Source organism: Caretta caretta, chromosome 1 (genome assembly GCF_965140235.1).
Source record: "Caretta caretta isolate rCarCar2 chromosome 1, rCarCar1.hap1, whole genome shotgun sequence".
In the NCBI taxonomy this organism is placed as follows: domain Eukaryota; kingdom Metazoa; phylum Chordata; order Testudines; family Cheloniidae; genus Caretta; species Caretta caretta.
In genome coordinates this window covers 60,503,901-60,527,611 of record NC_134206.1, presented here as the reverse complement: position 1 = coordinate 60,527,611, position 23,711 = coordinate 60,503,901, and the positions used below count along the sequence as shown (strand labels likewise).

At 44.3% G+C, this 23,711-nt stretch overlaps 1 protein-coding gene across 2 annotated transcripts in view; it reads right to left on the bottom strand.

Annotated features, from left to right (window-relative positions):
* Positions 1–6,947: 6,947 nt before the first annotated feature.
* The window catches only part of LCP1 (lymphocyte cytosolic protein 1), a 72,357-nt gene continuing 55,593 nt past the window's right edge, over positions 6,948–23,711 (bottom strand). For both annotated transcript variants that reach the window (XM_075128563.1, XM_075128562.1), the window contains 10 exons: positions 21,920–22,085; positions 20,008–20,150; positions 18,415–18,510; positions 17,641–17,836; positions 14,861–14,939; positions 14,541–14,655; positions 12,802–12,935; positions 11,852–11,975; positions 10,194–10,318; positions 6,948–8,471 (listed from right to left, as the gene is read on the bottom strand). In XM_075128563.1, coding sequence (XP_074984664.1) covers positions 8,339–8,471; positions 10,194–10,318; positions 11,852–11,975; positions 12,802–12,935; positions 14,541–14,655; positions 14,861–14,939; positions 17,641–17,836; positions 18,415–18,510; positions 20,008–20,150; positions 21,920–22,085 — 1,311 coding nt within the window. In that variant the 3' untranslated portion in view covers positions 6,948–8,338. The remainder of the gene's footprint in view (positions 8,472–10,193; positions 10,319–11,851; positions 11,976–12,801; positions 12,936–14,540; positions 14,656–14,860; positions 14,940–17,640; positions 17,837–18,414; positions 18,511–20,007; positions 20,151–21,919; positions 22,086–23,711) is intronic.

The following is a 23,711-nucleotide window of genomic DNA, read 5'->3' as shown; positions in this document are numbered from 1 at the left end:
CCAACAATGGATCCATTTCCTGTTCATTATGGGCTGGACTGTGAGTCAGATCTACATGTTAAGGTCTCAGACATGGATGGGCTGATCTAGTGGTTGGAGGAGGAGTCAGGAGCCGGGAAGTGGAGCTGATGGTCAGAACCAGAGTCAGAAGCTGGATACCGGAGCCAAGGGTCAAGCCAGAGTCAGAGCCAGGAATCAGAGCCAAAGGCCAAATGCCAGGGTCAGAATCAGAGTCAGAGAGTTAAGACAACGGTCAGAGCCAGAATAAAAGTCAGAGAACAGAGGCATGGATCAGCATCAGGCCAGGAAGACAGAAACTAGGACTCAGGGCGAGAAGGCAGGGTCTGATGTAGCAGCCAGCCAGAAATTCACCCAGTTGCACCGACAACTTCCTGTGCCTCTTTCTGGCTTACATAGCACAGCCAGACCATTCGGTGGGGTTGGGCACTCCTCCAATCAAGATTTCTGTGAGCGGTGCCTCTGGTGGGGCTAGGGTTCCAATAATCACTCAGCTCAGCAGTTACTAGCAAGCTGCCAGAGGGTGGCTAGGATACAAGGGCTGCCTGGAGACCCAGGCTCAAGACCCATGGATCCTCACATCACCCGTGCCCTAGGACACCTTCGAGGTGCCACTGGACCAGGCTTCTCAGGGTGGCTTTCATGGAAGGTTTTCACGAGTTCTTGGGCAGGGACATTCTCTGCAGGCTCCTGGGAGCGTTGTTCAAGCCCGTAGCCTTTCCAATAGATCAAGTACCAACACTTGCCCCTCTTGACTGACAGTTGAGGACATCATCCACAATATACTTGTCATGATCCTGGATGTGTAGCAATGGGGAGGAGGTTGGGTTTTATGGGAAAATGAGTCTTTTATACACAGCTTTAGGAGCAACGTATGAAAAAGTGTCTATTCTGAGGGATCAAGTCAGGTGGAGCTCAAAACTGACAGGGTTGATTTGTCTATGGATCCAACAGGGGCCGATGAACAGATGGTGCAGTTTGTGGGTCTGTCCATGCGCAATGTTTAGCTGAGAGACATATCTTCTGCCCTTATGGATTCACATCGTGCCTGTAACACTTTTTTGCTTCTTCAAGGTAGTTCTTTAACATTTCTTAGGTCTAATGGATCTATCGTATCCAATCTGAGATGGCTGGGATGGAGGAGGTCATGGGGAACTCTGGGTGGAATAGGGGATGGACCCCATAATTTGCAAAGGAAGTGTAAAGATCCATGGATTAGAATCCAAGTCTACAGAGCCTGGGCCAATTGACATTCCCACAGTGCCACGAAGAAGCCTTGCAGAGCTGCAGCCAGGGAGCACTTTGGAGAGCAGACGCCACAGGAAGTACCACCCAAGGGACCCAGAGTGACAGTACCTTTCATTTCTCTGATTGGCTGAGCACCCTATTTAACTCTGGAGGGTGCCCCAGGAAGTTGTCTGGGCAACTGCACAGACTTTGGCCTGCTGTGATGTCAGACTTAACCTCATCTTCTGGTCTCTGATCCTAGCCTGACTCTGATCCTGACTCCTAGCCTGACTCTGGCCTGCTACTACTCTGATCTCTGGTCTCCAGCTCTGGCCTGACTCTGATCCCTGACTCTTGCTTACTAAACTTGGCTCTAGCAATTCCTTTGACTCCTGCTCACTGACTACCATCCCTGATGTGTGGTCCCCAGCTCAGCTGTGACTGCGAGGCCAGACCACCTACACCCTGGACCCTTACAGAAAGGGCTTTTCCCAGTAGAGGCATGTTCTGCATTGTTATGTGTGAACTCCACATTAGGGTAACTGTGAGGACCAGACATTCTGTTGATGATTTATGTAACACCATAGGGACTACTCTAGTATTTGATTTACTCTCTCCAGTGGGCCGTTCACTTGAGGGTAGTAGGCAAAAGAGTAGCAAGAGTGAGGCCCTAATATTTGGAGGGCTTGAGGCCAGAAACAGTGGATTGTGATTGGAAGGGATGTGATCCAGGAGCCCATGAAAGTGGACAACCTGGTTAACCATAGCTGGGGGCTTCCTTGGAAGAGAGGGCAGGTGGGTGCAGGGAATAAAGTGAGCCATCTTTGTGAAATGATCCGCAGCTGTCAAAATTGTCATATACCCCTTGGACTCAAGTAGCTCCATGATGAAGTATAGAGAAAATGCCCTGCAGAATCCAGGGGGAGTCTCTAGAGGGTTGAAAGAATCCGAGGGGTTTACTGCACAGCATCTTGGTGTGGGTGCATACATTGCAGGAGGCAACACATTCCCTTGTCACTGCTCTCATTCAGGGCACCAAAAGGAACAAGATGCTAAATACTGGGTCTTAGAGCGAGTGAAATGCCCCACCCAGGGGGAATTGTGGCACAGTTGCAACTTGTGGAAGTCCAGCGGAAAGGTATATGTATTCCTTTGTGAAAGTTAGTCCATTCCAGGTGTCGTGTGATTCCTAGTTTATCGCTTCATGTTTGTCAGTGGGAGTCCCTGTGATAGCAGCAACCTGGATTAGGACAAGCAAATCATGGCTGACTATTGCGCCAAGAAAGTTATGGGGCTTAAGGATGCAGGAGCTTTCCTGATTAGGCCTCTTTGGATCAACACAGTACTCCCCTTTATAGGACAGCATGTCAGCCTTGCTATTCCACAATCCCAGGCAGAAGGAGATAAAGTCAAAATGGGAAAAGTATAGAATCCACTGAAGCTGTCACTGGTTGAGGGTTTTGGCCCTGTGTAAGTACTCCAAGTTGTTATCATTGGCATAAACCTGAACTAGACACCAAACTCCTTCAAGGTAGTGGTACCACTCCTCAAAGTTTATTTTAATTGCCAGAATTTTTCTCCCCAGGAGTAAGCTTCCTAGAATAGAAGGTGCATAGATGTAGCACCTTCTGGGGACTGTGCCAGTGGGAGAGCACCGCTCTGATGGTCACATTAGAGGCATAAGCTTATGTGGTATCAGGGTGGACCAATACAGGAGCGGGCCTCCAGAGACCAAAGGAACTTGGTGTTCTTATGGAACAGATTGAGAAGGGGTGAGATTTGCACAGTGAACCTTGGAATAAACTATGGTAAAAGTTCACAAAGCCCAAGAACCGTTGGTGTTGCACAATTGCGAACCACTTCTTCCTTTTTATAGGTCCATTTTGAAACTCTCTGGAGACAGACTAATCCCCAGAAATTCTGTAGAGGCGTGGTCAAAAGCACACTTCTCCAAAGAGGCATAAAGGGCACGTTGGCAAAGTCTCTCCAGAAGGGTTCAGACATGTATGGTATATTGCTCAGGACAGTCCAAGAAAACAAGTATATCATCATGACACACTACCACATACTGGTCCAGGATGTCCCGAAATACATGATGAGATTTTGGAATGTGGCAGGGGAGTTCTTTAGACTGAATGGCATTATGAGATACTTGAAATGGATGTAGCAGTTCCAAAAGGAGGTCTTCCACCCCCTCCCACTCTGATGCATATGAGGTTATACGCTCTCTGGAGGTCCAGTTTCATGAATATTCAAGGGGCCCCCAGATGATCCAACAGTTTGGGGTGCAGGGCTATAGAGGAATCTATTCCTTATAGTTATCTGGTTCAGGGCTTGGTTATCAAAACAGAGGCAAAACAACCATCTTTATGTTTGCTTTTGTTTTTTTTAAAAAGAGAACAGATGTCTGGTGAGCAAGGTGGATTGACAAACAAATCCTTTAGCCAAGTTCTCCTGGAGATACCTGCATAGAATGACCAACTCAGGCTCTGACATGGCATAAATGTGGTCAAACGGAATCATCACCCCTGGTTGCAAGTCACAAAGGCACTTGTGGAGACAGGGAATCAGCATTTTTCTTTTTGAATACATCAGCAAAGTCACGATATTTAAAAGGGAGTTAGGGTGCAGAATCAGCGACAGCCCTGGCAGGCCAGTCACCTCCATTGGAGTCCCACCAAAGACAGGTGCATGCCCCCACACTGGCTTTAACAAGCAATGCTGTTGGCAAAGTTCCTCGGGAAAACTGACCCTTTGTTCCTGCCAATGGACAAGAGGGTTGTGGAGGGTCGGCCAGGAGATGCCTAGGCTCAGGAGTGGATCACATGAAATTGCAGCATTTCCCGGTGCTGAACCTCCAAAGATACAGTTTCTATGGTCACCAGCCCTGAGGATATGTGGCACCCATCAGTTATGTCTTCCAGGTCCAGGTCTATAGGGGGATTCGCAGGTTGCAGGTTATCACCATATCCATACAGTTATCAGCTGCACCTGTGTCAGTGAGGGCCCACTGCACAGGAAGTCATCTGGACTGTCCAGGAATATGTAATCAGGTCAGTACTTGAAGGCATAGAGTCAGCTGGTGGGACCCAGGGTATGTTCTGATCAAGACTGCGGCTGGAGATTTGGTGGTGTGTTGTGATGCCCAAGCCAGCCCTCACTTACCAAACCTGGGCCGGCTCATTTCCTGTCTCCTTTTAGGCTGGGTTCTGCATAAGGCAGATGGAGAGACCTGGGAAGGAAGGGAGGGAGGGGGCCACTGTCCTCTGCTGCATGGGCCATGCTTTGAACTAGAGTAAATGGTGTATTCTCTGTACCATGAAATCTTTAAATCAAGTTTTGAAGACTTCAGGTAACTCAGCCAGAGATTATAGGCCTATTGCAGGAGTGGGTGGGTGAGGTTCTGTGGCTGCAATGTGCAGGATGTTAGATTAGATGATCATGATGGTCCCTTCTGGCCTAAAAGTCTAGGAGTCTCTGAGATGGGGTGGCCTAGAAGCAAAAGTTGAGGTGTCGTCATTGTTCCTTTCCCTCAGGGGTAAGTTACCAACAAGTCTGGTCTACTGGCATCAGCACAGTGTGCTGAGCAGGGTTTGACAGCAGGGGCCATGGGCTAGGTGGCCTTGACAACCCTCTTTTCCTGCCGCTCACACAAACAATTGTCTATCTAAATAGCAAGGTCAATGAAGGCATCCACACCTGTTGGGTTTCTACTTGGGCCGGCTTGTCCTTAACCTCCTCCTGTAGGCCTCATCGGATTTGTTACAGCTGGGCCACTTTGTTCCACTCAGTGTCTGATAGGAGTTGACAGAAATGCACCATGTAAGAGGCAGCTGTGCCTTGCCCCCACTTGAGTTTCCATAGGGCAGCCTTGGCCTAGGAAGCACGATAGGGGTTGTCAAAGATAGTCAGGCTCGACCCTAGGAAGGCATTCCAATTGGCTAATACTGGACTGTCTCCTCTCGTAAATGGAAGGCCTAGGCCAATGCTTCCCCAGTCAACAGGCTAATTACCAGCCCTACCTTGGCCTATTGGAAAAGTAAACTTGCAGGTGAAGTAGGAACAAGAAGCAGTAGTGGTTCATGAAACCTTGGACTCTCTGATGGTTCTGACAGGGGAATCACAGGTCCTGGATCAAAGAGCAATGCTGCAGGCCAGGTCCAAAGTGCAGACTTCTCAGTGCAAAGCTGAAGTACTTGTTCCTGTAACATCTGGTATTCGGTTGTCAGCTGTGTAATTTGGGCCTGCATCACTTGGTTGTCTGCCTGATGGCAGGCTACCTGCTTTGGTGATTCTGGCACCCATGTAGTGGGGGAGCTCTTCTGCTTGCATCTTTCCCAGCAGAGTCGACCCTGGGAGGCTAGAGGTCCATGCAAACTGTTAGGGATCGGGAGGTAGACAGTCTGACCTAGTGGTCAGAGCAGGAGTCAGGAGCTGGAAAACAGAGCCTAGGGTCAGAACCAGAGGCAGACACCAGATGCCAGAGTCAAGGATCAAGCTGGAATCAGAACCAGGAATCAGAGCCAAAGGTCAGAATTGGAGTCAGAGGCTGAATACCAGGGCCAAGGTTCAGAGCTGGAGTGTAAGAACAGAGGCAGGGATCAGGAACACAGCAAGAAAGCAGGCACCAGGCAGGGAATCAGGGCTTGGGAGTCAGGTGAGAAGGCAGGGTCCAGTGTAGCAGCCATCCAGGAACTCACCCAGTTGCACAGACAATTTTCTGTGCCTCTTTCTGGTTTAAGTAGCACAGCCAGACCCATCAGTGGGAGTGCGCACTCCTCCAGTCAGGACTCCTGTGGGTGGTGCCTCTGGTGGGTCTAGGTTCCATTAATCACTCAGACTAGCTGCTACTAGCATGCTGCTGGATGACAGCTGGGCTACCAGGGTTGCCTGTGGACTGGGTTTGAGAACCGGTGATTCCCCAAATTATGCTTCTGTGCAGAGGAATAAGGGGGTGGGATAAGACCCTCTGTTGACTCCCTGCATGGGAACTAGGGGCCTGAGGCGGGGCTGTGGACCAATACTGTCCTCCCTGCTCAGAAGTGGCTGGGATGAGGTCTGTTTTTCATAATGTCAATCATACCTAAACGCTTCATTAAAAAATGTTCTTCTGCTCTACCAACACATCACATGATGGGATATATAATGACGTAATGAAATGTACCTTTCAAAATCTTTACTATACAGTTAGGGCCATATTCTGCAACCCTTACCCACACTGAGTTGCACTTGATTCCATCAGCATTCCCTTTTCAATCAAAAGAACTAAACACAAAGAACCAGATTCTGCTATCCTTTCGCCATGCCTTACCAGGCAAACCATCTCACTTAAGTCACTAGGCCCACTCAGAGAGTAAGGTAGTACTCAATATGAGCAAGGGAGCAGAATCTGGTCAGGAGCAAGTTACTACTCCAGATGAATACCGGTGGCAGAAACTATCCTTTCTAATCAATATTGTACACCCAACAGCATATTTCCATTATAAAACAAACAAAGAAGTAAAATTAATGTTGATGGCTAGTGTCCATAAGGTGGGAAGGTACTGAGTGGTGAATTATATAATGTTGTACAAGTCCAGGGTACAAGTCTACATATATTGAGTTCCAAGAGTTTGTTTTAAAATCTGTATGTTTCAGTTGCACAAGCATACAGTACTTATCACACCATTAGCACATACATCACTGAAAGGAAAAGCCTTACATTTTGACTTGTAGAATGTTTTATTTAGAGAGGCTTTTCACATCACTGTATATTTATTCTTCATTAAGGCAATTTCGCAGGGGGAAAGAATGTGCATTAAGGCAAAACTCTCTTCTTTTGCATTTGAACTACAGTAGAATGCACTTAATGAGCATAACCATGAATACCACATGCCAAAGAATAGATTCAGTGCAATGTATTTCATTTATTCTAAACAGATAGGGCTAGATCCCCAGCTAGAATAAACTGACAGAGCTTTGTTGAAGTCAATGGGAGCTATGCTTTTTTACCCCAGTTGAGGAAATGGGCCCCAATTCAGTAAAGCACTTAAACGTGTGCCTAATTAAGATACGTACATGCTGAACTGCCTTGCTTAATCAGGACCCTGGCCCCTTGTGTGTTCAGTAGCATACCTTTTATTGTCTGCAAGCCTGTTCGAAGTTGTTAGCAGGGCTGAATTATTGTTTGATAAATAAATCTGTCACTATGTGGCCTTATGTTCACTTCACTCTGGTCCCAGCTGCTACTTGAGTAGACCTCTCCTTAAGTTCTTTAGCACAGAATTCATTTTTAATTCTTGCTTCGTAACGTGCTTATTTTTAAAGCATGTCATGAAATAAAAATGAATGATCATCTTGCACAACATGGGCTGTGAAGGTCTCACAGAATTAGGATGCTCTGAGGGCCAGACTTTTATTCAATGATTAATGTTATATTCTGCAAGTAATGCCACTGATATCACTGGGACTACTCACTGTGTAAAGTACTACTTAGTCTGGATAAGTGCACCACAATAGGGCCCTTAATTAGCACTTGTGTTGCCAGAAGAGTTTCCCAACTAAGTGGATTTTACTATCGCAGAAAAATAAACACTGATAAGGACACTATGCAGTACCTGCATTGGCTTAAGGAAATCTCTTTTGTAGTTCCAGGTACAAGCTGAAGGAAAGCATAGAGTATTTGTCACAAGCATGAACACCCATAACAGAGTTAATGTAATATTTCACAATCCTGAAAAAGCTGTAAACCTGATCCTGCTCCCAAAACAAAAATGCCAGGTGACCTCCAGACAATGACCTTGACAGCCATTAATATCAGCATATGTAAAGCTTGTGTTGTTTGGAAACATATTCAGGAAGCAGAAAAGGCTACATCTAGCAAAGGGGATAATGTGGCAAAGAAATCAAGCAAATTGCTGTTCCATACAGAACATCGTAGATTGCTTTGCTGAATATGCATGTCACCTTTTATATGATTTGGAACCTTGTCTAGCATTCATGCTTTGGAAAGCACCGAGTCTGCATATTTCCTTGATATCTGAGTCTATGAGGAACATTCAGTCTGAGGGAGTCAGGGGGCATATACCAGTCATGAGTATCAGTCTTTTATGGCTTAAACTTTCTTCATTCCTTTTCCCATAAGGCAAGCAAACACAGTCATGACCATTTTGGGTTTTACTTCAACCAGGTCTTCTGGAAGGGCATAGACTCTTGCTCCAATTTTTCTTGCCATGGAGATGGCATATCTACAGTGGAAAAAATTAAAAGAAATGTAAGAAGCAACCTTAGTAATTAATTTGTTTAACAACTTCTTGTGCTTCATACATATAAACAGTAGAATGGAGGTGAGTTCAACAGTGACAGAGAACAGGAGAGTGCACAAGGTTTCAGATGAAAGATCATGAGTTTGGTTTGAACTATATTAAATTTAAGGTGGTGGCAAGATGTCTAGATGCAGATATTGGAGAGTGAAGCCAAGATTCAAGATTAGACGGAGGGAGACAGACCAGAAGTAGAAAGGCAGATTTGTGAGTAGTTGGCATATGGATAGTAGTAGTTAAAGTTTTGTGAGTTGATGAGTTCACCCAGATATAGGAGGCAGAGTGAGAAGAGGAGGGAACAGAGACCTGTAGGACTCACATGGGACATAGCAGAAGGGAGGAGGATGATACATCAGAAGACATGCAAAAAGAATGACCAGGGAGAACATGTGTTGGGAAAAGTCTAGGGAGGATAATCTGGGAAGCAGGAGGGAGTGATCTGCAGTGTCAAAAGCAGAAGGAAAGGTCAAAGAAGATGCGAATAGCGTAGGGACCCTGAGATCTGGCCAGGATCAGGTTAGAGACCTTGGTGTGAGCAGTTTCAGTGGAGCAGAGAGGTTGGAAGCCAAACCAGAAGGGACTGAAGATGGAGTTAGAGGTACGTGAGGCAACAACTGCAGAGTATTCAATAAGCTTCTCTCTATCTACGGACTTTTATGGCCCCCCATCACTATCATATCTGAGTGCCTCCAAACACTAGAGAAGAAGTGAATCCATTGGGCAGTAGTTATAGGTGGGGTTAAAGGACAGGAGACAGCAGAGCATACATCTATTGTGAGATGAAGGAGTCAGAGGTGAGGGTGATATTCCTAGAATACTTTTTGGTTCCTGTTTTAAATAAGTACAGTTTATTAATGCTACATAAAGAGAAAAACTGTCAGCCAATCTCTTCCCCGATTTATGTCGGCTGCAATCACTTTGACTTCAGTGAGGCTGCATAGGCAGAATTTGGTCCTTTATTGCCAGCTGGAGTTTTCCTTTGGTGAAGAAACTTGACAGATAGGGGAAGGAAGTGCTGAATTTCAAGTATTTTGTTTTAAAATGGAAATATATCTGTGATTAAGTCCACTCCTGTAGTATAGCAGTTCCCATCCTGAGGCCCATGGGAGCACTGGTGACCTGCAGAGAACAGGCTGGTCAGATGGTGGTGGCTCTCCACTGTCTTTCCAGTCACTTCTACTGGTGTCTAGGCACTTCACCACAAAGAACATAAACCTGTAACTCAGCTGGAAGCAAGAAGGAAGAGCCAGCCTGGCTACCTTTACAGCGGGTGCTGCTACAGAGGAGGGGGATAGCCAACAGGAGTGGCCCTCAGGGCCTGGATTCACCAGTGGGACTGGAGCTGCCATCCATCAGAGTGAGAAAGGGCTGGGGCAATATGCTGAGGGAAGCAGAGGAGAACAGAACTAAACAGCAAGGATGCATGTAAAGGAGAAGAGAAGTAGGTAACAGGGAAACATGAACATGAGGAGAGGGGGAGAAAGGGGCCATGTGAAGAGACACAAGTGTAGGACGCAGTGAAAGGAACAGAACAGCTGGGAGGGGGAGATGAAATACAGATTAAAAACAGACAGTGTGAGTATCTTTTTTTCAAAAAGAACAAACATAGTGTAATGCAACCCCTAGTGTCCCATGGCATGCACATACTTAGCATTATTAAGTTTCTCTTCCTCATTCAAGTCCTCTGTTTTCAGAAGGTCATATTTGATGGAACCTGGCTGAATGGCATCAATGAGATCCAGGACTGGCATGCTTGTGCTGATTTTGCTGTCCTGCACAGAGGGAAAATACAGTTAGACACAAACACAGATTGACATATGTCCTACAAAGCCATAATCATGGCTCAAGGACAGTGGATGGGTCATTCAAACGACATACTGTTTAGAACTTTGCAACAAGCAGCAGGAATTCTGTCCAGCAGGAGTTGGGCAGAAGAAGAGAAAGGTGAGATGGAGTCAAAAGTAGCTGCAATGGCCACACAATAACCCCGGCATGGTTATCTTGGCGCTGCATTTCAATATACATGTCACAATGTTATTGTATCTATAGCAGGGGCGCCAGAATGGGGGTCCCTGAGGCCCCGCCCCCAGCTGGCCAGAAGCTGGAGCCTGGCCTGGATAAGAGCTTCCTGGGGAGCCCAGGCAGCTGTGGGGGGAGCCATGGACCCTCCACCTGCCCTAGGTGGAGGGGCCCGAGAGCAGCCCCTGACCCGTGTCCGCCCAGGGCAGATGGAAGGTCCGCAGCTCCCCGCAGCTGCCCCGGTGGCTCTTACCATGGCCTGGCTGCAGCTCTTCAGCCCCCAAGGCCCCACCCCCAGGCCAGCCCATAAGCGGGAGCTGAGTCGGGATAAGAGCCACACAGGCAGCTGTGGGAAGCCGCAGAACCTCCACCAGTCCTGGACAGAGGGCCCAGGGGGAAGGGACATGGATTGGGGGTTGCTCTTGGGCCCCCCCACCTTGGGCAGGTGGAGGGGCCCGGGCTTTCTGACTCAGCTACAGCTTTTGGCTTGGCTGGGGGGGGGGCGGGCTCAGAGGCAAAAGGAGGGGTGGGGCCATGGAGGGCGTGGGGATTTGTCCCCCCGCCACACACACACACTTTTAGGAAGAATCCATCACCCCTGATCTACAGGCAATGATTTTGTGTCACAAAAATTGAATGCCGTGAACAACTATGATGACCACAGAATACCAGGACACTGTGTGAGGTATCATCTTTTATTGGACCAACTTCTGTTGGTGAGAGAGACAAGCTTTTGAGCCACACAGAGCTCTTCTTTAGGTCTGGGAAAGGAACTCCCAGCTTCACCAGGCTGCTCTCCCAGACCTGAAGAAGAGGTCTGTGTGGCTCAAAAGCTCTTCTCTCTCACCAACAGAAGTTGGCCCAATAAAAGATATTTCCTCACCCACCTTGTCTCTGTAATATCCTGGCACTAACATGGCTACAACTGCGCTATATAAGACATTACTGTGCCATTCACTGGCTCACTACCACCCCATTCACTGATGAAGTGACTTTCCAGCTGTGCGAGGCTGACAATAACGGTCAGAGATTAAAACTCTCATTGTCACCTCACTTGGCATAAAGGTCCCTTCAGGATGGATCCAAGCAGGTTATAAGGCTTCAGCTTTTGAATGTCATAAACACAGTAATTTTAAAAAAAGTCTTTTTCTACTTGAACTAGAGATGAGCCTGAACCGAACCCCCAGATCTGAACATCCCTTGAAAATGCAGTGAAAAATAAACAACAGTACACACATGTAACCAGCCGGGGTCCCAAAACAGAGACTTATCATGAAAAACTGTACCTTGAAACTACTGATGACGGAACTTTTTCCAGCTTCAGTCAGTGTTTCGTTTACCCAGTTGACAATGATGTCGTCATTGACTTTCTGTCCACCACCAATATCTTCCAGGATACTCAGCGTGTACCTTAACACAGAGGACAAAATGCTGATTACTACTTCATGCTTTATAAAAAGCTTGACATTGTAGCATGGTGTACCTGTAAAACCTGACTAGGGCCAAATGCTGCAGTCTTCACTCACAACTGATTCTGTTCCCTCATGTTATGTTAACTTATACAAACTACAGGGCTGAGTCTCATTTACACTAAGGCCCCTTAACAGTGCTCTGGCAGCATCAAGGGGCTTCAGAATAAGTACAAATTACATTCACTACCACGTTAAGGCCCTTTTATATGGCTTGATTGGTGCAAAGGGGCCGTAGCGTAAAGGAGACTCAGGCCCACAGTATCTAAAAATAATAATAGATGTGTAGACTTTGAGGCCAGAAAGGACCATTGTGATCATCTAGTCTGACTTGCTACATAACACAGGCCGTAGAATCTCACCCTGAGATTCCTGCATCAAGCCAAATGCTTCAGTTTGAGCTAGAGCCTACCTTTTAGAAAGACACCCAGTCTTGACTTACAAACTGTAAGGGATGGAAAATCCACGACATCCCTAAAGGATCTAACAAGGTGTTTCCATAACAGAAAGCAAAGATCAGGACTTCTAACTACTGTTTCAGCCCTTGACCTTCCAATGTTTTCTATCTCTCCTTTCTTGGTGCAAAGACCTGCCTTTTAATTATTGTCTGTGAAGGGCAATGAACACTTATGGTGCGATACAGACAATAGGAATAATAATAATAATAATGGTATTGATCCTCCTGTTCACTGGTGAGTGCTGGCACTCCATTTCCATGGAATCTCTCCGTACCAGAACAGCAGTCTGTATATGTTCAACGAGCGTACCTTCTCATTAACTGCCAGATCAAGGCAAGGGTTAGTGTGCGATTTCCTTCATTGAGATCCTGCCCAGCAATTCCAACGAGGGAAAACTTGGCTTGATTCTTTCCCAGATCCACTGCGTAGTTGCAGTTTTCAAGCTGTTAATGACAGAGTCAATTAGTGTGCTTCGGAAATGTGACAAAGTTGCTGTTCAGGGCATTCCTGCTATCTTTAATTGTTACAGGGAACTTAGGCCAGATCCTGCCAAAGGATCCAGGCAGGCAGCTCCATCCAATGTGGGTACAGGGGTCTGGCCATATTTAGCATCTGGCCCTTAGATACTATGGGGATAGGCACCTTAGACAAATCTAACATAGAAATGCTATTGTATATCATCAGAGCCTAAATGCCATCACACAGACCAGGAAATATGGAGACACAGTGTACAGCACTGTGCAATCATGCCCACCTCCAGCAGCGCAGAGTGATTGTGTGGGACAATAACTGTGGTTTTCAGTCCCTAAGACTTAATGTTTCAGGTCTTTTAATCATCTTGTGCTGTTTCACTCACAAATAGTATGGGAATGTTCCGGACCAAAATTCCTCACTGAGGTAGCTGGGAGAAAGCTGAGTAGTTAGTGGAGATTCAGAGGGGAACTCTTAGCCAGCTTGTCAGGTATCTATGTCAGGAATGTTTAAAATCTTCTTATTTCTTACATGTGGTAGGAGGTGATCTGGAGGGCTGGAATGAATGTGGGTGTCACATGACTCATCATGGACATAAATCGGGACTTGTGATTAGAGCGAATTGGATAGTGGGAAAAATTATTCACTAATACATTTTTAAAGATTGATAGAAAAATGTCAAGTATCTTGATATCAAAAATGATGTTTGACCATCCATCCAGCTGGTGAAACATTGTTGAGTTTATTAGAAAACTCATGGAAAATAGACACTGATTAGACTATAAAACTATAATTTGGTTGGATCTACTTATGACTTGAGAACAATGTCTGCTGGCACATGCAAGTCCCTACACAGACATTTTTAAGCACAATCATCTGTCACATGCAGATGCTACATGCTATTGTTTGCATTTGAAAGAATACAAATGCTTGTGTCTGCAGGTGCAAAATTACATACACACAAAAGGAGGTCAGATTGAGAACACTTTGAAAATGTAACTCACAGTAACAAAGGCAAATCATACTTTACACTTTGTAATTTGTTGATTAAGGACTCAGTTTCATTTTCGAACATGTGCATAGTCAATATGTAATGAGTGGAGGGATGTATGGTTCCATTTCTCTCTATGGGCTTGTCTACACTGGCCCACTAAATCAATGCAGTGGTGTCAATTTTGTGAGTCTGGTGAAGACGTGATAAGTCAATGGAAGATCGCTCTCCCATCGACTTTAGTACTCCACCTCCCCAAGAGGTGGAAGCATTAGGTTTGATGTACGCTTTTTTCACACCCCCCCCCAGCAATGTAATTTACATCAACTTAAGCAGTAGTGTAGATGAAATGGAATAAGAAAAGGAGTACTTGTGGCACCTTAGAGACTAACCAATTTATTTGAGCATAAGCTTTTGTGAGCTACAGCTCACTTCATCAGATACTCATGAAAGCTTATGCTCAAATAAATTGGTTAGTCTCTAAGGTGCCACAAGTACTCCTTTTCTTTTTGCGAATACAGACTAACACGGCTGTTACTCTGAAATGGAATAGATATCCTCATAAGAACCATGCCATTTTTTTTACCTTCTTCATGTTACCACCCAGCTTAGGGTATGGTGGTTTGTTCACTCTGTTCCAGTCTACCGGCACTTTAATCTTTTCATAAAGCTGGAAGATAACCATGGCATCTGACAGGTCACTGAAACAATGGAAACATATTGTGCCTTATAATGTGAGCAAGGTATCCTATTTAACCATTACTAGAACGATCACATTTTCCTAAAGAATGAAACGGAGGCGTCTGTTTTCATAAGGACTAGCAATGTGTTCATGTTTTCTAGAAACATTTTTTTCTTAAGACGTAGATCACATTAGTCATCTAAAGGAAGGATAACTTTCCTTACCTATATAAATGATTGACACGTGGACTAACGCCCAAGGAGTTCATCCAGTTCCTAAATGTCCTCTCTTCCCTTGTTTCACCTAAAATAATAAAATATCAATCAACAGATCCTCAAGACAAGACTTCAGTGAAACAAACTTTTTACAACAAGGAAAATATAAACACAGATTTTACTGTATACTAAAATGACATGTAGAATGAGATATCAACAGGCAGTGAAATACAAAAATACAAAACAGTAGGTAATGTTCTGTACATACTATATGCACTGTCATATTTGAGCAGATTGTTCTCAAACTTACTTAAGAAATTCAACTTTAGTCTGTGTTGAGTCATGAGACATTTCAGCATGAGCTTTGTGAGAAAGTTAGAAGCAATCAAAAATACAGATTTATGAAGGGTTGCCATCTGCAGTCACACCACATAAGAGATTTATCTTGTATGGAGCTGAGCATTCTTCCTCAATCCAGCAAAGCATTTACTTAACTTTAAGCACACACAAAAATCTCACTGACTTCAATAGGACTATTCATAAGAACATAAGAGCCGGCCATACTGGGTCGGACCAATGGTCCATCTAGCTCAGCGTCCTGTCTTCCGACATTGGCCAATGCCAGGTGCTTCCGAGGGAATGAACAAAACAGGTTATCATCAAGTGATCCATCCCATGTTGCCCATTCCCAGCTTCTGGCAAACAGAGGCTAGGAACACTTCAGAACATGGTTTTGAATCCCTGCCCATCCTGGCTAATAGCCATTGATGGACCTATCCTCCATGAATTTATCTAGTTCTTTTTTTAACCTGTTATTGTCTTGGCCTTCACAGCATCCTCTGTCAAAGAATTCCACAGGTTGACTGTGCAGTGTGTGAAGAAATGCATATACTTATGCTTAGTTCTGAGCACATGATTTAGGTATTTTGCTGCATTGGGCTAGAAAGATGAGCACTTTGCAAAACCACGCTGCTACTGTAGACTGGTGAAATTGCATTTAAGGACTCCTTAGTTGTTGTTGTTGTCAGCTACACAACAATATTTAAGAGAAGTGTCACACTAAGCATGTGCAAAAGCCTGCTTTTCATTGATTATAATTTACCTATATTTTAGAATTCTTCGGAAAGCTATCAGTGACTGTTGCTGATTGATGTCTAGACACATGCAAAGTTTAAAGTTTTGCATTCAGAGGTTTGAGAGTTATTTGTGCACAGAAAACGTCTCTAAAATATTAGCAAAGAGGGAAAATTATACTTTTTTTCTGCTCATTTAACTTAAAAATGTCCAAGCAGAACCTCTTCCCAAAAAAATTCAACTTTGGGCTGAGACCAAGCAGGAAGTTTCAGTCCAAACACAATTTTTTAGGAGGTTTACATACAAAGGAAATAAGTTTATAATGGACATTTCCAAGTTGTCATAGTGGATAAAATAACTAAGGTCAGCTCACAATAACTATAAGCCACACAGATATTGAAATCATTCAAGTCAATAAGCTTAGGTGGCTCAAGTGCCACAGAAGACAAGAACTCACTTAGCTCAGAAAGGAGACATGATGTGCAACAAAGCGAACTGTGCCTTTCTTATAATAACTCCATAAGAGATTTGTCTAGACTAGAGTTTTTGCTCTTGTTTTAACATAACTGTTTGTTAGTTAAATCAAGTTAATTGACAAATACAATTGTAAATGCTAGTCCAGACATCCCATAAATGTTTGTTCCAGGACACAAAACTGGAACAATCATTTGTGGAGTGCCTAGAGTAGCATTTGCAATTGTGTTTGTTAACTTAGGTTAACTGGTAATCATAGAATCATAGGACTGGAAGGGACCTTGAGAGGTCATCTAGTCCAGTCGCCTGCACTCATGGCAGGACTAAGTATTTTCTAGACAAGGGGTCTCAAACACTCGGCCCGCGGAGTTATTTGCTGCGGCCCGCCAAGCTCACTGCCCCTCCCACCCTGAGTTATTTCCTGCGGCCACCAAGCTCCCCTCACCCGCCATCCCCGTCCCTCCCAGCACGCTGTGTCCCGGCTCCTCTGCCTACCTCCAGGCGCTTCCCACCACCAAACAACTGTTTGGCGGCACTTAGCACTTTCCAGGAGGGAGTGGGGAGGAGCAGGGAGCCGTGCACTCAGGGGAGGAGGCGGAGAAGAGGGGGGCAGGGCAGGGATTTGGGGAAGGGGTTGGAATAGGGACAGGGAGGGGGTGGAGTTCAGGTGGGGACTTTGGGGAAGGGGTTGGAATGAGGGTGGGGAAGGGGTGGGAAGAGGTGGGGCAGGGGCGGGGCCTCATAGAAGGGGTGGAGTGGGGACAGGGCCGGGGGCAGCAGTGGGGGGTGTCAATGATACGGCCCTCGGGCCTATGTACTAGTCCTCATGTGGCCCTTGTGGTCATTTGAGTTTGAGATCCCTGATCTAGACCATCCCTGACAGGTGTTTGTCTAACCTGCTCTTAAAAATCTCCAATGATGGAGATTCCACAACCTCCCTAGTCAATTAACTCTAATTTAAACAGGACTATGAATCCTAGTCTAGACAAACGAAGGAGACATAAAGCCATAATGCATTCAAACAAATCCACCTACAGTGAAGGGAATCAACTATATTCTGAAGCCACATGCAAGTAACATACTGCAATATCCCATCCTCAAACCTGCCTTGGCTAATGTTGCACTAAGTACATGTCACAAGAAAGTTGAGCTAACATCTGAATTACCCAACCAGGTCTCAGTTACATGTTAAAAGTCAGAGGACTCAGTTGGATGCCACTTCTTATTTGTATTTTCCTTACCTTCAATAGAACTCCAGTCAATGTCCTGGTTCTCTGGTTTTTGGAGGGCAGGATATCTGTTAAATAGGTTGGCAATGAAAGCCAAGTTTAATTTGGGGTTGCCACGGACTACATCTGTAGCAGTAACAAACTGCCGGCAGCCCAATCTCTCTGCTTGCTGCAACATGCACTCTGCCCTCTGGATGTCATCCTTCTCCTAAGAGATATCAAACACCTCAGTCAGCAAAAACATGAAAATATGTTGACATCCAATAGCACTGAAATATCACACTCATAATACACATGTACGTACTGTCTCTTTGCATACTGCTGCTATAAAAACTACAACACATTCTTGTTTAAATCCATAACATTTTCCTTTTCCACATTATAAATCACGTCAATATCTGCAAATTTGCTTTTACCTAACATCAATGTGCTACACTATGCAACATTAAAATGCATGTTTAAGATAAATCTTATCACATAGGATAAGCTTGAGAAATAACCCAGAAAAATGTCCGTAAACATATATTGGTTAAGTATTGCTAATGTGTCTAACTGGTTCGTTGGCTTTTAAAGCTTCTGTGATAACTCATGCTGGATGATAGTTTGTTATCATTAGTACAATCTAACCTAAAACATATCAATTTAATTCTGCATTTTTGGTTTTTGAATGGAGGATTACACTCCAATGGTAAACCTCGTTTGCTTGTTTAGGTATTACAGTGCATCTCAATGTTTCCTAGGTTCTATAGATAACCGTCATAAAAATGTTAGTGTATATCGTCTTACCCTTAATCCTGTCATGTCAATAGCAATAGCTGGAATACCTTCTTCATTTCCCTTTGGGGCAACTTGGTCCAGCAAATGGTAATAAGCTTTGGAGTCCTGCAACAGACCAAGAAATTAAAGGGGTGGAAAGTTACATCGAAAGCCAGGTTTTGCATGCCAATACTTCCCATGAACAATGAGCAAGCATGCTTTGTTTTTATTACATCAACCATTTGACAACATAATTAAATTAAATAAACTGAAAGCATTTAACAGTTTCCATGTATGCCTTCTGGTTTGCATATCTGTTTGTTTTATAAAATAATTCAAATGTGAAATATGGAAAAGCTGGAAGCATTAAACACAATACTACATGTTGCATTTATGAAAAAAGGATAGAATGGATTTAATATGAACATATTAAATTAGAGATATGAAAAATATACCTTTATAAGGCTGTAGAAGTCAGTCAGCTAAAGGTTTAGTAAAAGAACAGACAGAAGTTTAAAGCAGAGTTTAAAGAAACATTGAATTGGTCACAAAGTAGAAAGTAAAGTTTTCAAGGACAGATATTAAAGCTGACACCAGTTAACAAGTATTTTTCCAGAAAAAGGCTAGAACAAGACAAAGATTTCACATGCTGTTTACTTTCATGTTTTATAAAGCATAGTGTTGGTTCCATGTGTACAAAAAATTAACCTCACATCAGAAATCATCTTAAACATAAATGCAACCCTTCAAATAAAGATTCAGATTAAAAAAAAAAAAACCCAAGAAATTGTTACTATTTAGATACATGGGAAAAGGCTCCAGGTGATATCATGCAAACCTTTACTGCCGAGATTTGTCTTCATTTGCACAAGTGATTCCACTGAAGTTTCCAGATTTCTACCCAAATGCTTCCTTGTAAGCATACATTCATTGTATACATATGTATTTACAAAAGAGGCAAAGCTGATTAGAAGTAGTAAATAATTACATCGGCTGAAATCCTGGCCCTGTTGAAGTCAATGTTACTTTATATTTTCCAACATTGATGTGACATAAATCATAGTTTAGATTTAATTAGCTACATTCGATAACTCTCCAGCTTGCCTATGTAAGGGTGAGGATCCCACAGCCCTTCTCCAGGCAAAATATCTATTGAGTTCAAAAAAATCTATTAAGTTCAGTGGAAATTTTATGCATGAGGTGACTGCAGAATTGGGCTCAAAATCTTTCATATTTTCTTCCCACTCTTATTTGTTATTGGGTGGCTAGCCCAAGCCTCCATCTGTGTTTCAACAGCCAGATTGCTATTTTTCGCATGCTAATGCGAGTGCTGCCAACACAACTCTGTCTACCCCAGACTGGGAGGCTCATCCCCAGCTGCAGTGTAGACATACCCTAAGGCCCTAACCCTGGAAACACCCTACCTACGTGGTTAACTTTAATCATGTGAGTAGTCCTATTGAATTGAATGGGACTATTTACAAGCTTAAAGTTAAGCACACACATACGTGTTTTCAGGATTGGGGCCTAAGCCATCACCTCCAGGTGAACAAGCTCATCCAGAGGAGAAAGCTGAAGTTTGGGGTTGTTATTTTTGCTGTAGCTGATCAGTGTTTCTCATACCTTGATGTCTGTGCTGAAGTTATTGATTTTGTTGCACCCAGCGTTCTCCAGGTGATAGTTAGCCCACCTCAGCAGCAGTTCCTCTGGGGATAATTTCATCAGATCCTCTAGACTCTCTCCTTCACGCAGAAGGGCAATCAGAGCTGGGCAAGCACAAAATTGAAAGAAAAATAAACACCATGCACAGGAATATCTGTGCTCTTAACTTATCCTTCTTAACTGCCTTTACTGAGCAAGGGCCTGATCCTTCTCCCACCGAAGAAAATGTGGGAGATCAGTGTGTTTATATATTTGAGAGGCTCAAGTAAAACGAAAGCTGTCACCTGAGTCTGCAGTTATTTTATTGTTAAGGATTTAATTTGATGTTAGAGATGTTACAGCCATTTTGCTCTGTTCTGGGCAGTGTTTTGCATAACTGCAGCATCGCAGAATTGCAAACCCAGCTTCCTCCTGCCGTGCTCAAATAAAAAATGTTATTCTACTGGCAGAGTTACATTTTGGCTTTTTAATTTTGTTTTTCTATTTCACATGCCATACATTCTCAAATGCGTTTGGTTTTCATTTTATGTTAAGGAGCTACATTTTACATAGACAAAAAATACAACACAATGTATTAGAGCATTGTTCATTCACAAGTGATACAGAATGCTTTCCAGCTTTTTACACACTAAAAGTGCAAAGAAAAGTAACATCTGTAGCTTACAGTGTATTGTCTCATGTATGTAACATCTACAGATGTGGCCGGTCAGCGGTGAAGCGGTGAACTGTTGTCAAAGGCTAAGCTTCAGGAAGAATGAAGAGCATCAGTATGGAGAGCAAGGCAGTTTAGAAAGTAGGGAATGAATACTCCAGCAGTTCCCAGCTATGGTTTATGGGTCACTGATAGTTCCTGGAGCAATGGCTGGTGATTTACAGAGCTGGCTGGTCACCTGGGGCTGGCTCCCTCCTTGTTTCCAGCTGTTTCTACAAGTGGCCAGGTTCTTCATTGCCAGGAGAGCCTGGAGGCCTTTAAAAACAGCTGGGAACAAGGAAGAGGAGTGAGCTTTGCTGCCTTTTCTAGATACCATCACTATATATAATAAGTGAAAGAGAGGAAAATGGAGCCATTCTCTGCAACTGGAGATGTCAGTGGGGCTGCCAGCACTCAGCAGGACAGCAGTGTGCAGGGGAGAATGAAGAAGGCGAGCAATATGTTCAAGGGAGACGGCAGAGGCGGTGAGGGGGAGGGGGGCTATAAGAAGTGCTGATAACTGGGCAACACATCCAGGGGAGAAGGGAAAGAAGCAGCAGGAAAAAATATGGAGAGCAGTGTGCATGTGTCATGCTGAGGCAAGTTCACACAGAATTTTTAAGAGAAGGGAGATTTGGCTCTGGATTCTGAGAAGTACAGGAAACCAGCAAGGCTTCCTGAGTGTGGCATGATGTGCTCCTGATTCCAGGTGTAGGTAAGGAGACAAGGATGCACATTTTGGTTGGACTGAAAGTATGGGGCCTCTGGGCTTATGGAGACTAGAACTGGGGGAAGCAGAGTAGTGAAGAAGAGAGGCAATGAAGACTTGACTAAGGGCAGGTCTACACTACAGGGCTAAGTCGACTTAAGTTACACAACTCCAGCTACGTGAACAGTGTAGCTGGAGTCAACATACCTTAGGTCGAGTTATTGCAGTGTCTATACCTGCTGGATTGACTGGAGTACCTTATGCTTCTCATTCTGGTGGAGTACCAGAGTCGACAGGAGAGTGATCGGTGGTCGATTTAGCAGGTAAGACCCACTAAATTGACCCCCGGTGGATCGATCACCGTGCGTCGATTCCCCCAGTAAGTGGAGACAAGCCCTAAGAGTCCACAGGACTCGTTGAAATAACTCTTCTAAAGATGAGAGCAGTGGTTTGAGAGAGTGCACCGCATGTACCTTCATTTCTGCTGAGCTCAATGTCGGCAAACAAGCCAATTTTGATAACTTGCCATAAGAGGCCCAAGACCAGGTAAGGTTTCCCCTCTTTTAAGTCTTCAGCCCCAATGTTAACAACATGGCACCCGATGGCTGAGGCAGAGTTCAAGGCAAGGTTCAAATTTTCCTGAAGAAAGAGAGAGAGAGAGTTTTCTTATTTGGCAATAACTAAATAGTGGAGGGGAGGGAGGAGGAGAACTAAAGAGCAGGTGGTGAGGGGAACTCAGTGGAAATACAGTGAGCAAAATTAGATATAACAATTTTCAGATCAGGGCTTAGGGTGTGATAGCTCAGAACTCCCAGGAGTAAAAGCAAGTCCTGTGCCCTTCTGCAGAACAGGGAACCTCTCCTTTGCAACATGGAAAAGCTTCCATTTCTTCTCCTGAAGTATTACAAGACATTGGACCTTAAGCCCCACACTTGTCCTGTTCTGGATATTGCTCATTCTGGTGTTTACACCAGTGGAATATGGGATGAGAGAGAAAATCCATATTTTGAGGCGTGTGGGGTGGAAAAAGGAGCTTCCATATATCAAGATGGTGGGGTGAAAAGAAGAAACATTTCAGGCAGGTGGCTTTTTTTTTCTTTTCTTTTTTCAAAGGGGCAGTTTGAATCTGCTCAACGGTTTGGGTTGTTCAAATAAGTCCCTGGGGAGATGGACTAGTGGGCAGAGGGCAGGTGAGGCAGGCAAAGGTGCATGACAAATGCCATTTGTTTTCTGGCTCTGCAATTTATCATATGGATTTCACCACCATGAGTGTGAGAGGTACATTCGATTAGGTAGAAAATACACCGGGACACAAAGCGTAAATTGTCATAAACTGAAAAATTTATAGCATTTAAAAAGAATCCCCCTCTCTTTATTTGACAGTTGTAAAAGGGTTAAGTTAAAGCATACGTTATATTGATTAAATCATATCTAAATCTGACAGGGATTGATCTGTGCTGCATCAGTAAGATGTGCTGCTGACCAAGAGGATTAAAACTGAAAAAATGTGGACTGCAGCCCAGAAACCCAATTTAATGGCTTCTAAGCTTACTTGAGCCTGGCTAATGTTCCATTTAATCAGAGTAACTGAAGGCTACAGTGGGTTATGTGTACATATATAGTAGATATCTATTTATATACTGGTACAGAGGTACATATATACACTGTATAGAATGATGTATCTCTACATACTGTTGTAAGGGAAACAGAATAAACTTGAATTTAGATCTTGGCAGGTAGAATTTTGTTTTCCAGTTCATCTTTAAATAATGAAGGTGTGCACACACGCACGCAATGCACATTACAAAATGAATCCAACATGCCGGTTGAACAGATAAAAATCACAAAAGAAAATGCAAACGCTAAGGGCCCAACAGCGTTAACTCAGCCATCTTTCACATATGTGGTATTTTCTAGAGCAAGGATGGCCTTTTGATTAAGGCACTAGACTGGAACTCAAGAGATGTGGGTTCAGTTTCTGGCTCTGCCACAGAATTCCTGTGTGACCCATGGGCAAGTCACTTAATCTCAGTACTCAGCTGTCATTTAGTCAGGGGTGAAAGTCAGACAGTATGGGTCTGTACGGCGTACCAGTAAAAAGTGGCTGCCAGGACTGGCCTGTACGCAGCTGACATTAAAGCACTGCTGGGGTAGCGCTTTAACGTCGCTGCCCCTTCCCCCCCCCCCGTCAGGGGTCCTGCTGTAACAAACTGTTATGGACCCTACCGGCAGGGCTGACGACGGGGTGGGTGGCACAAAAGGGTC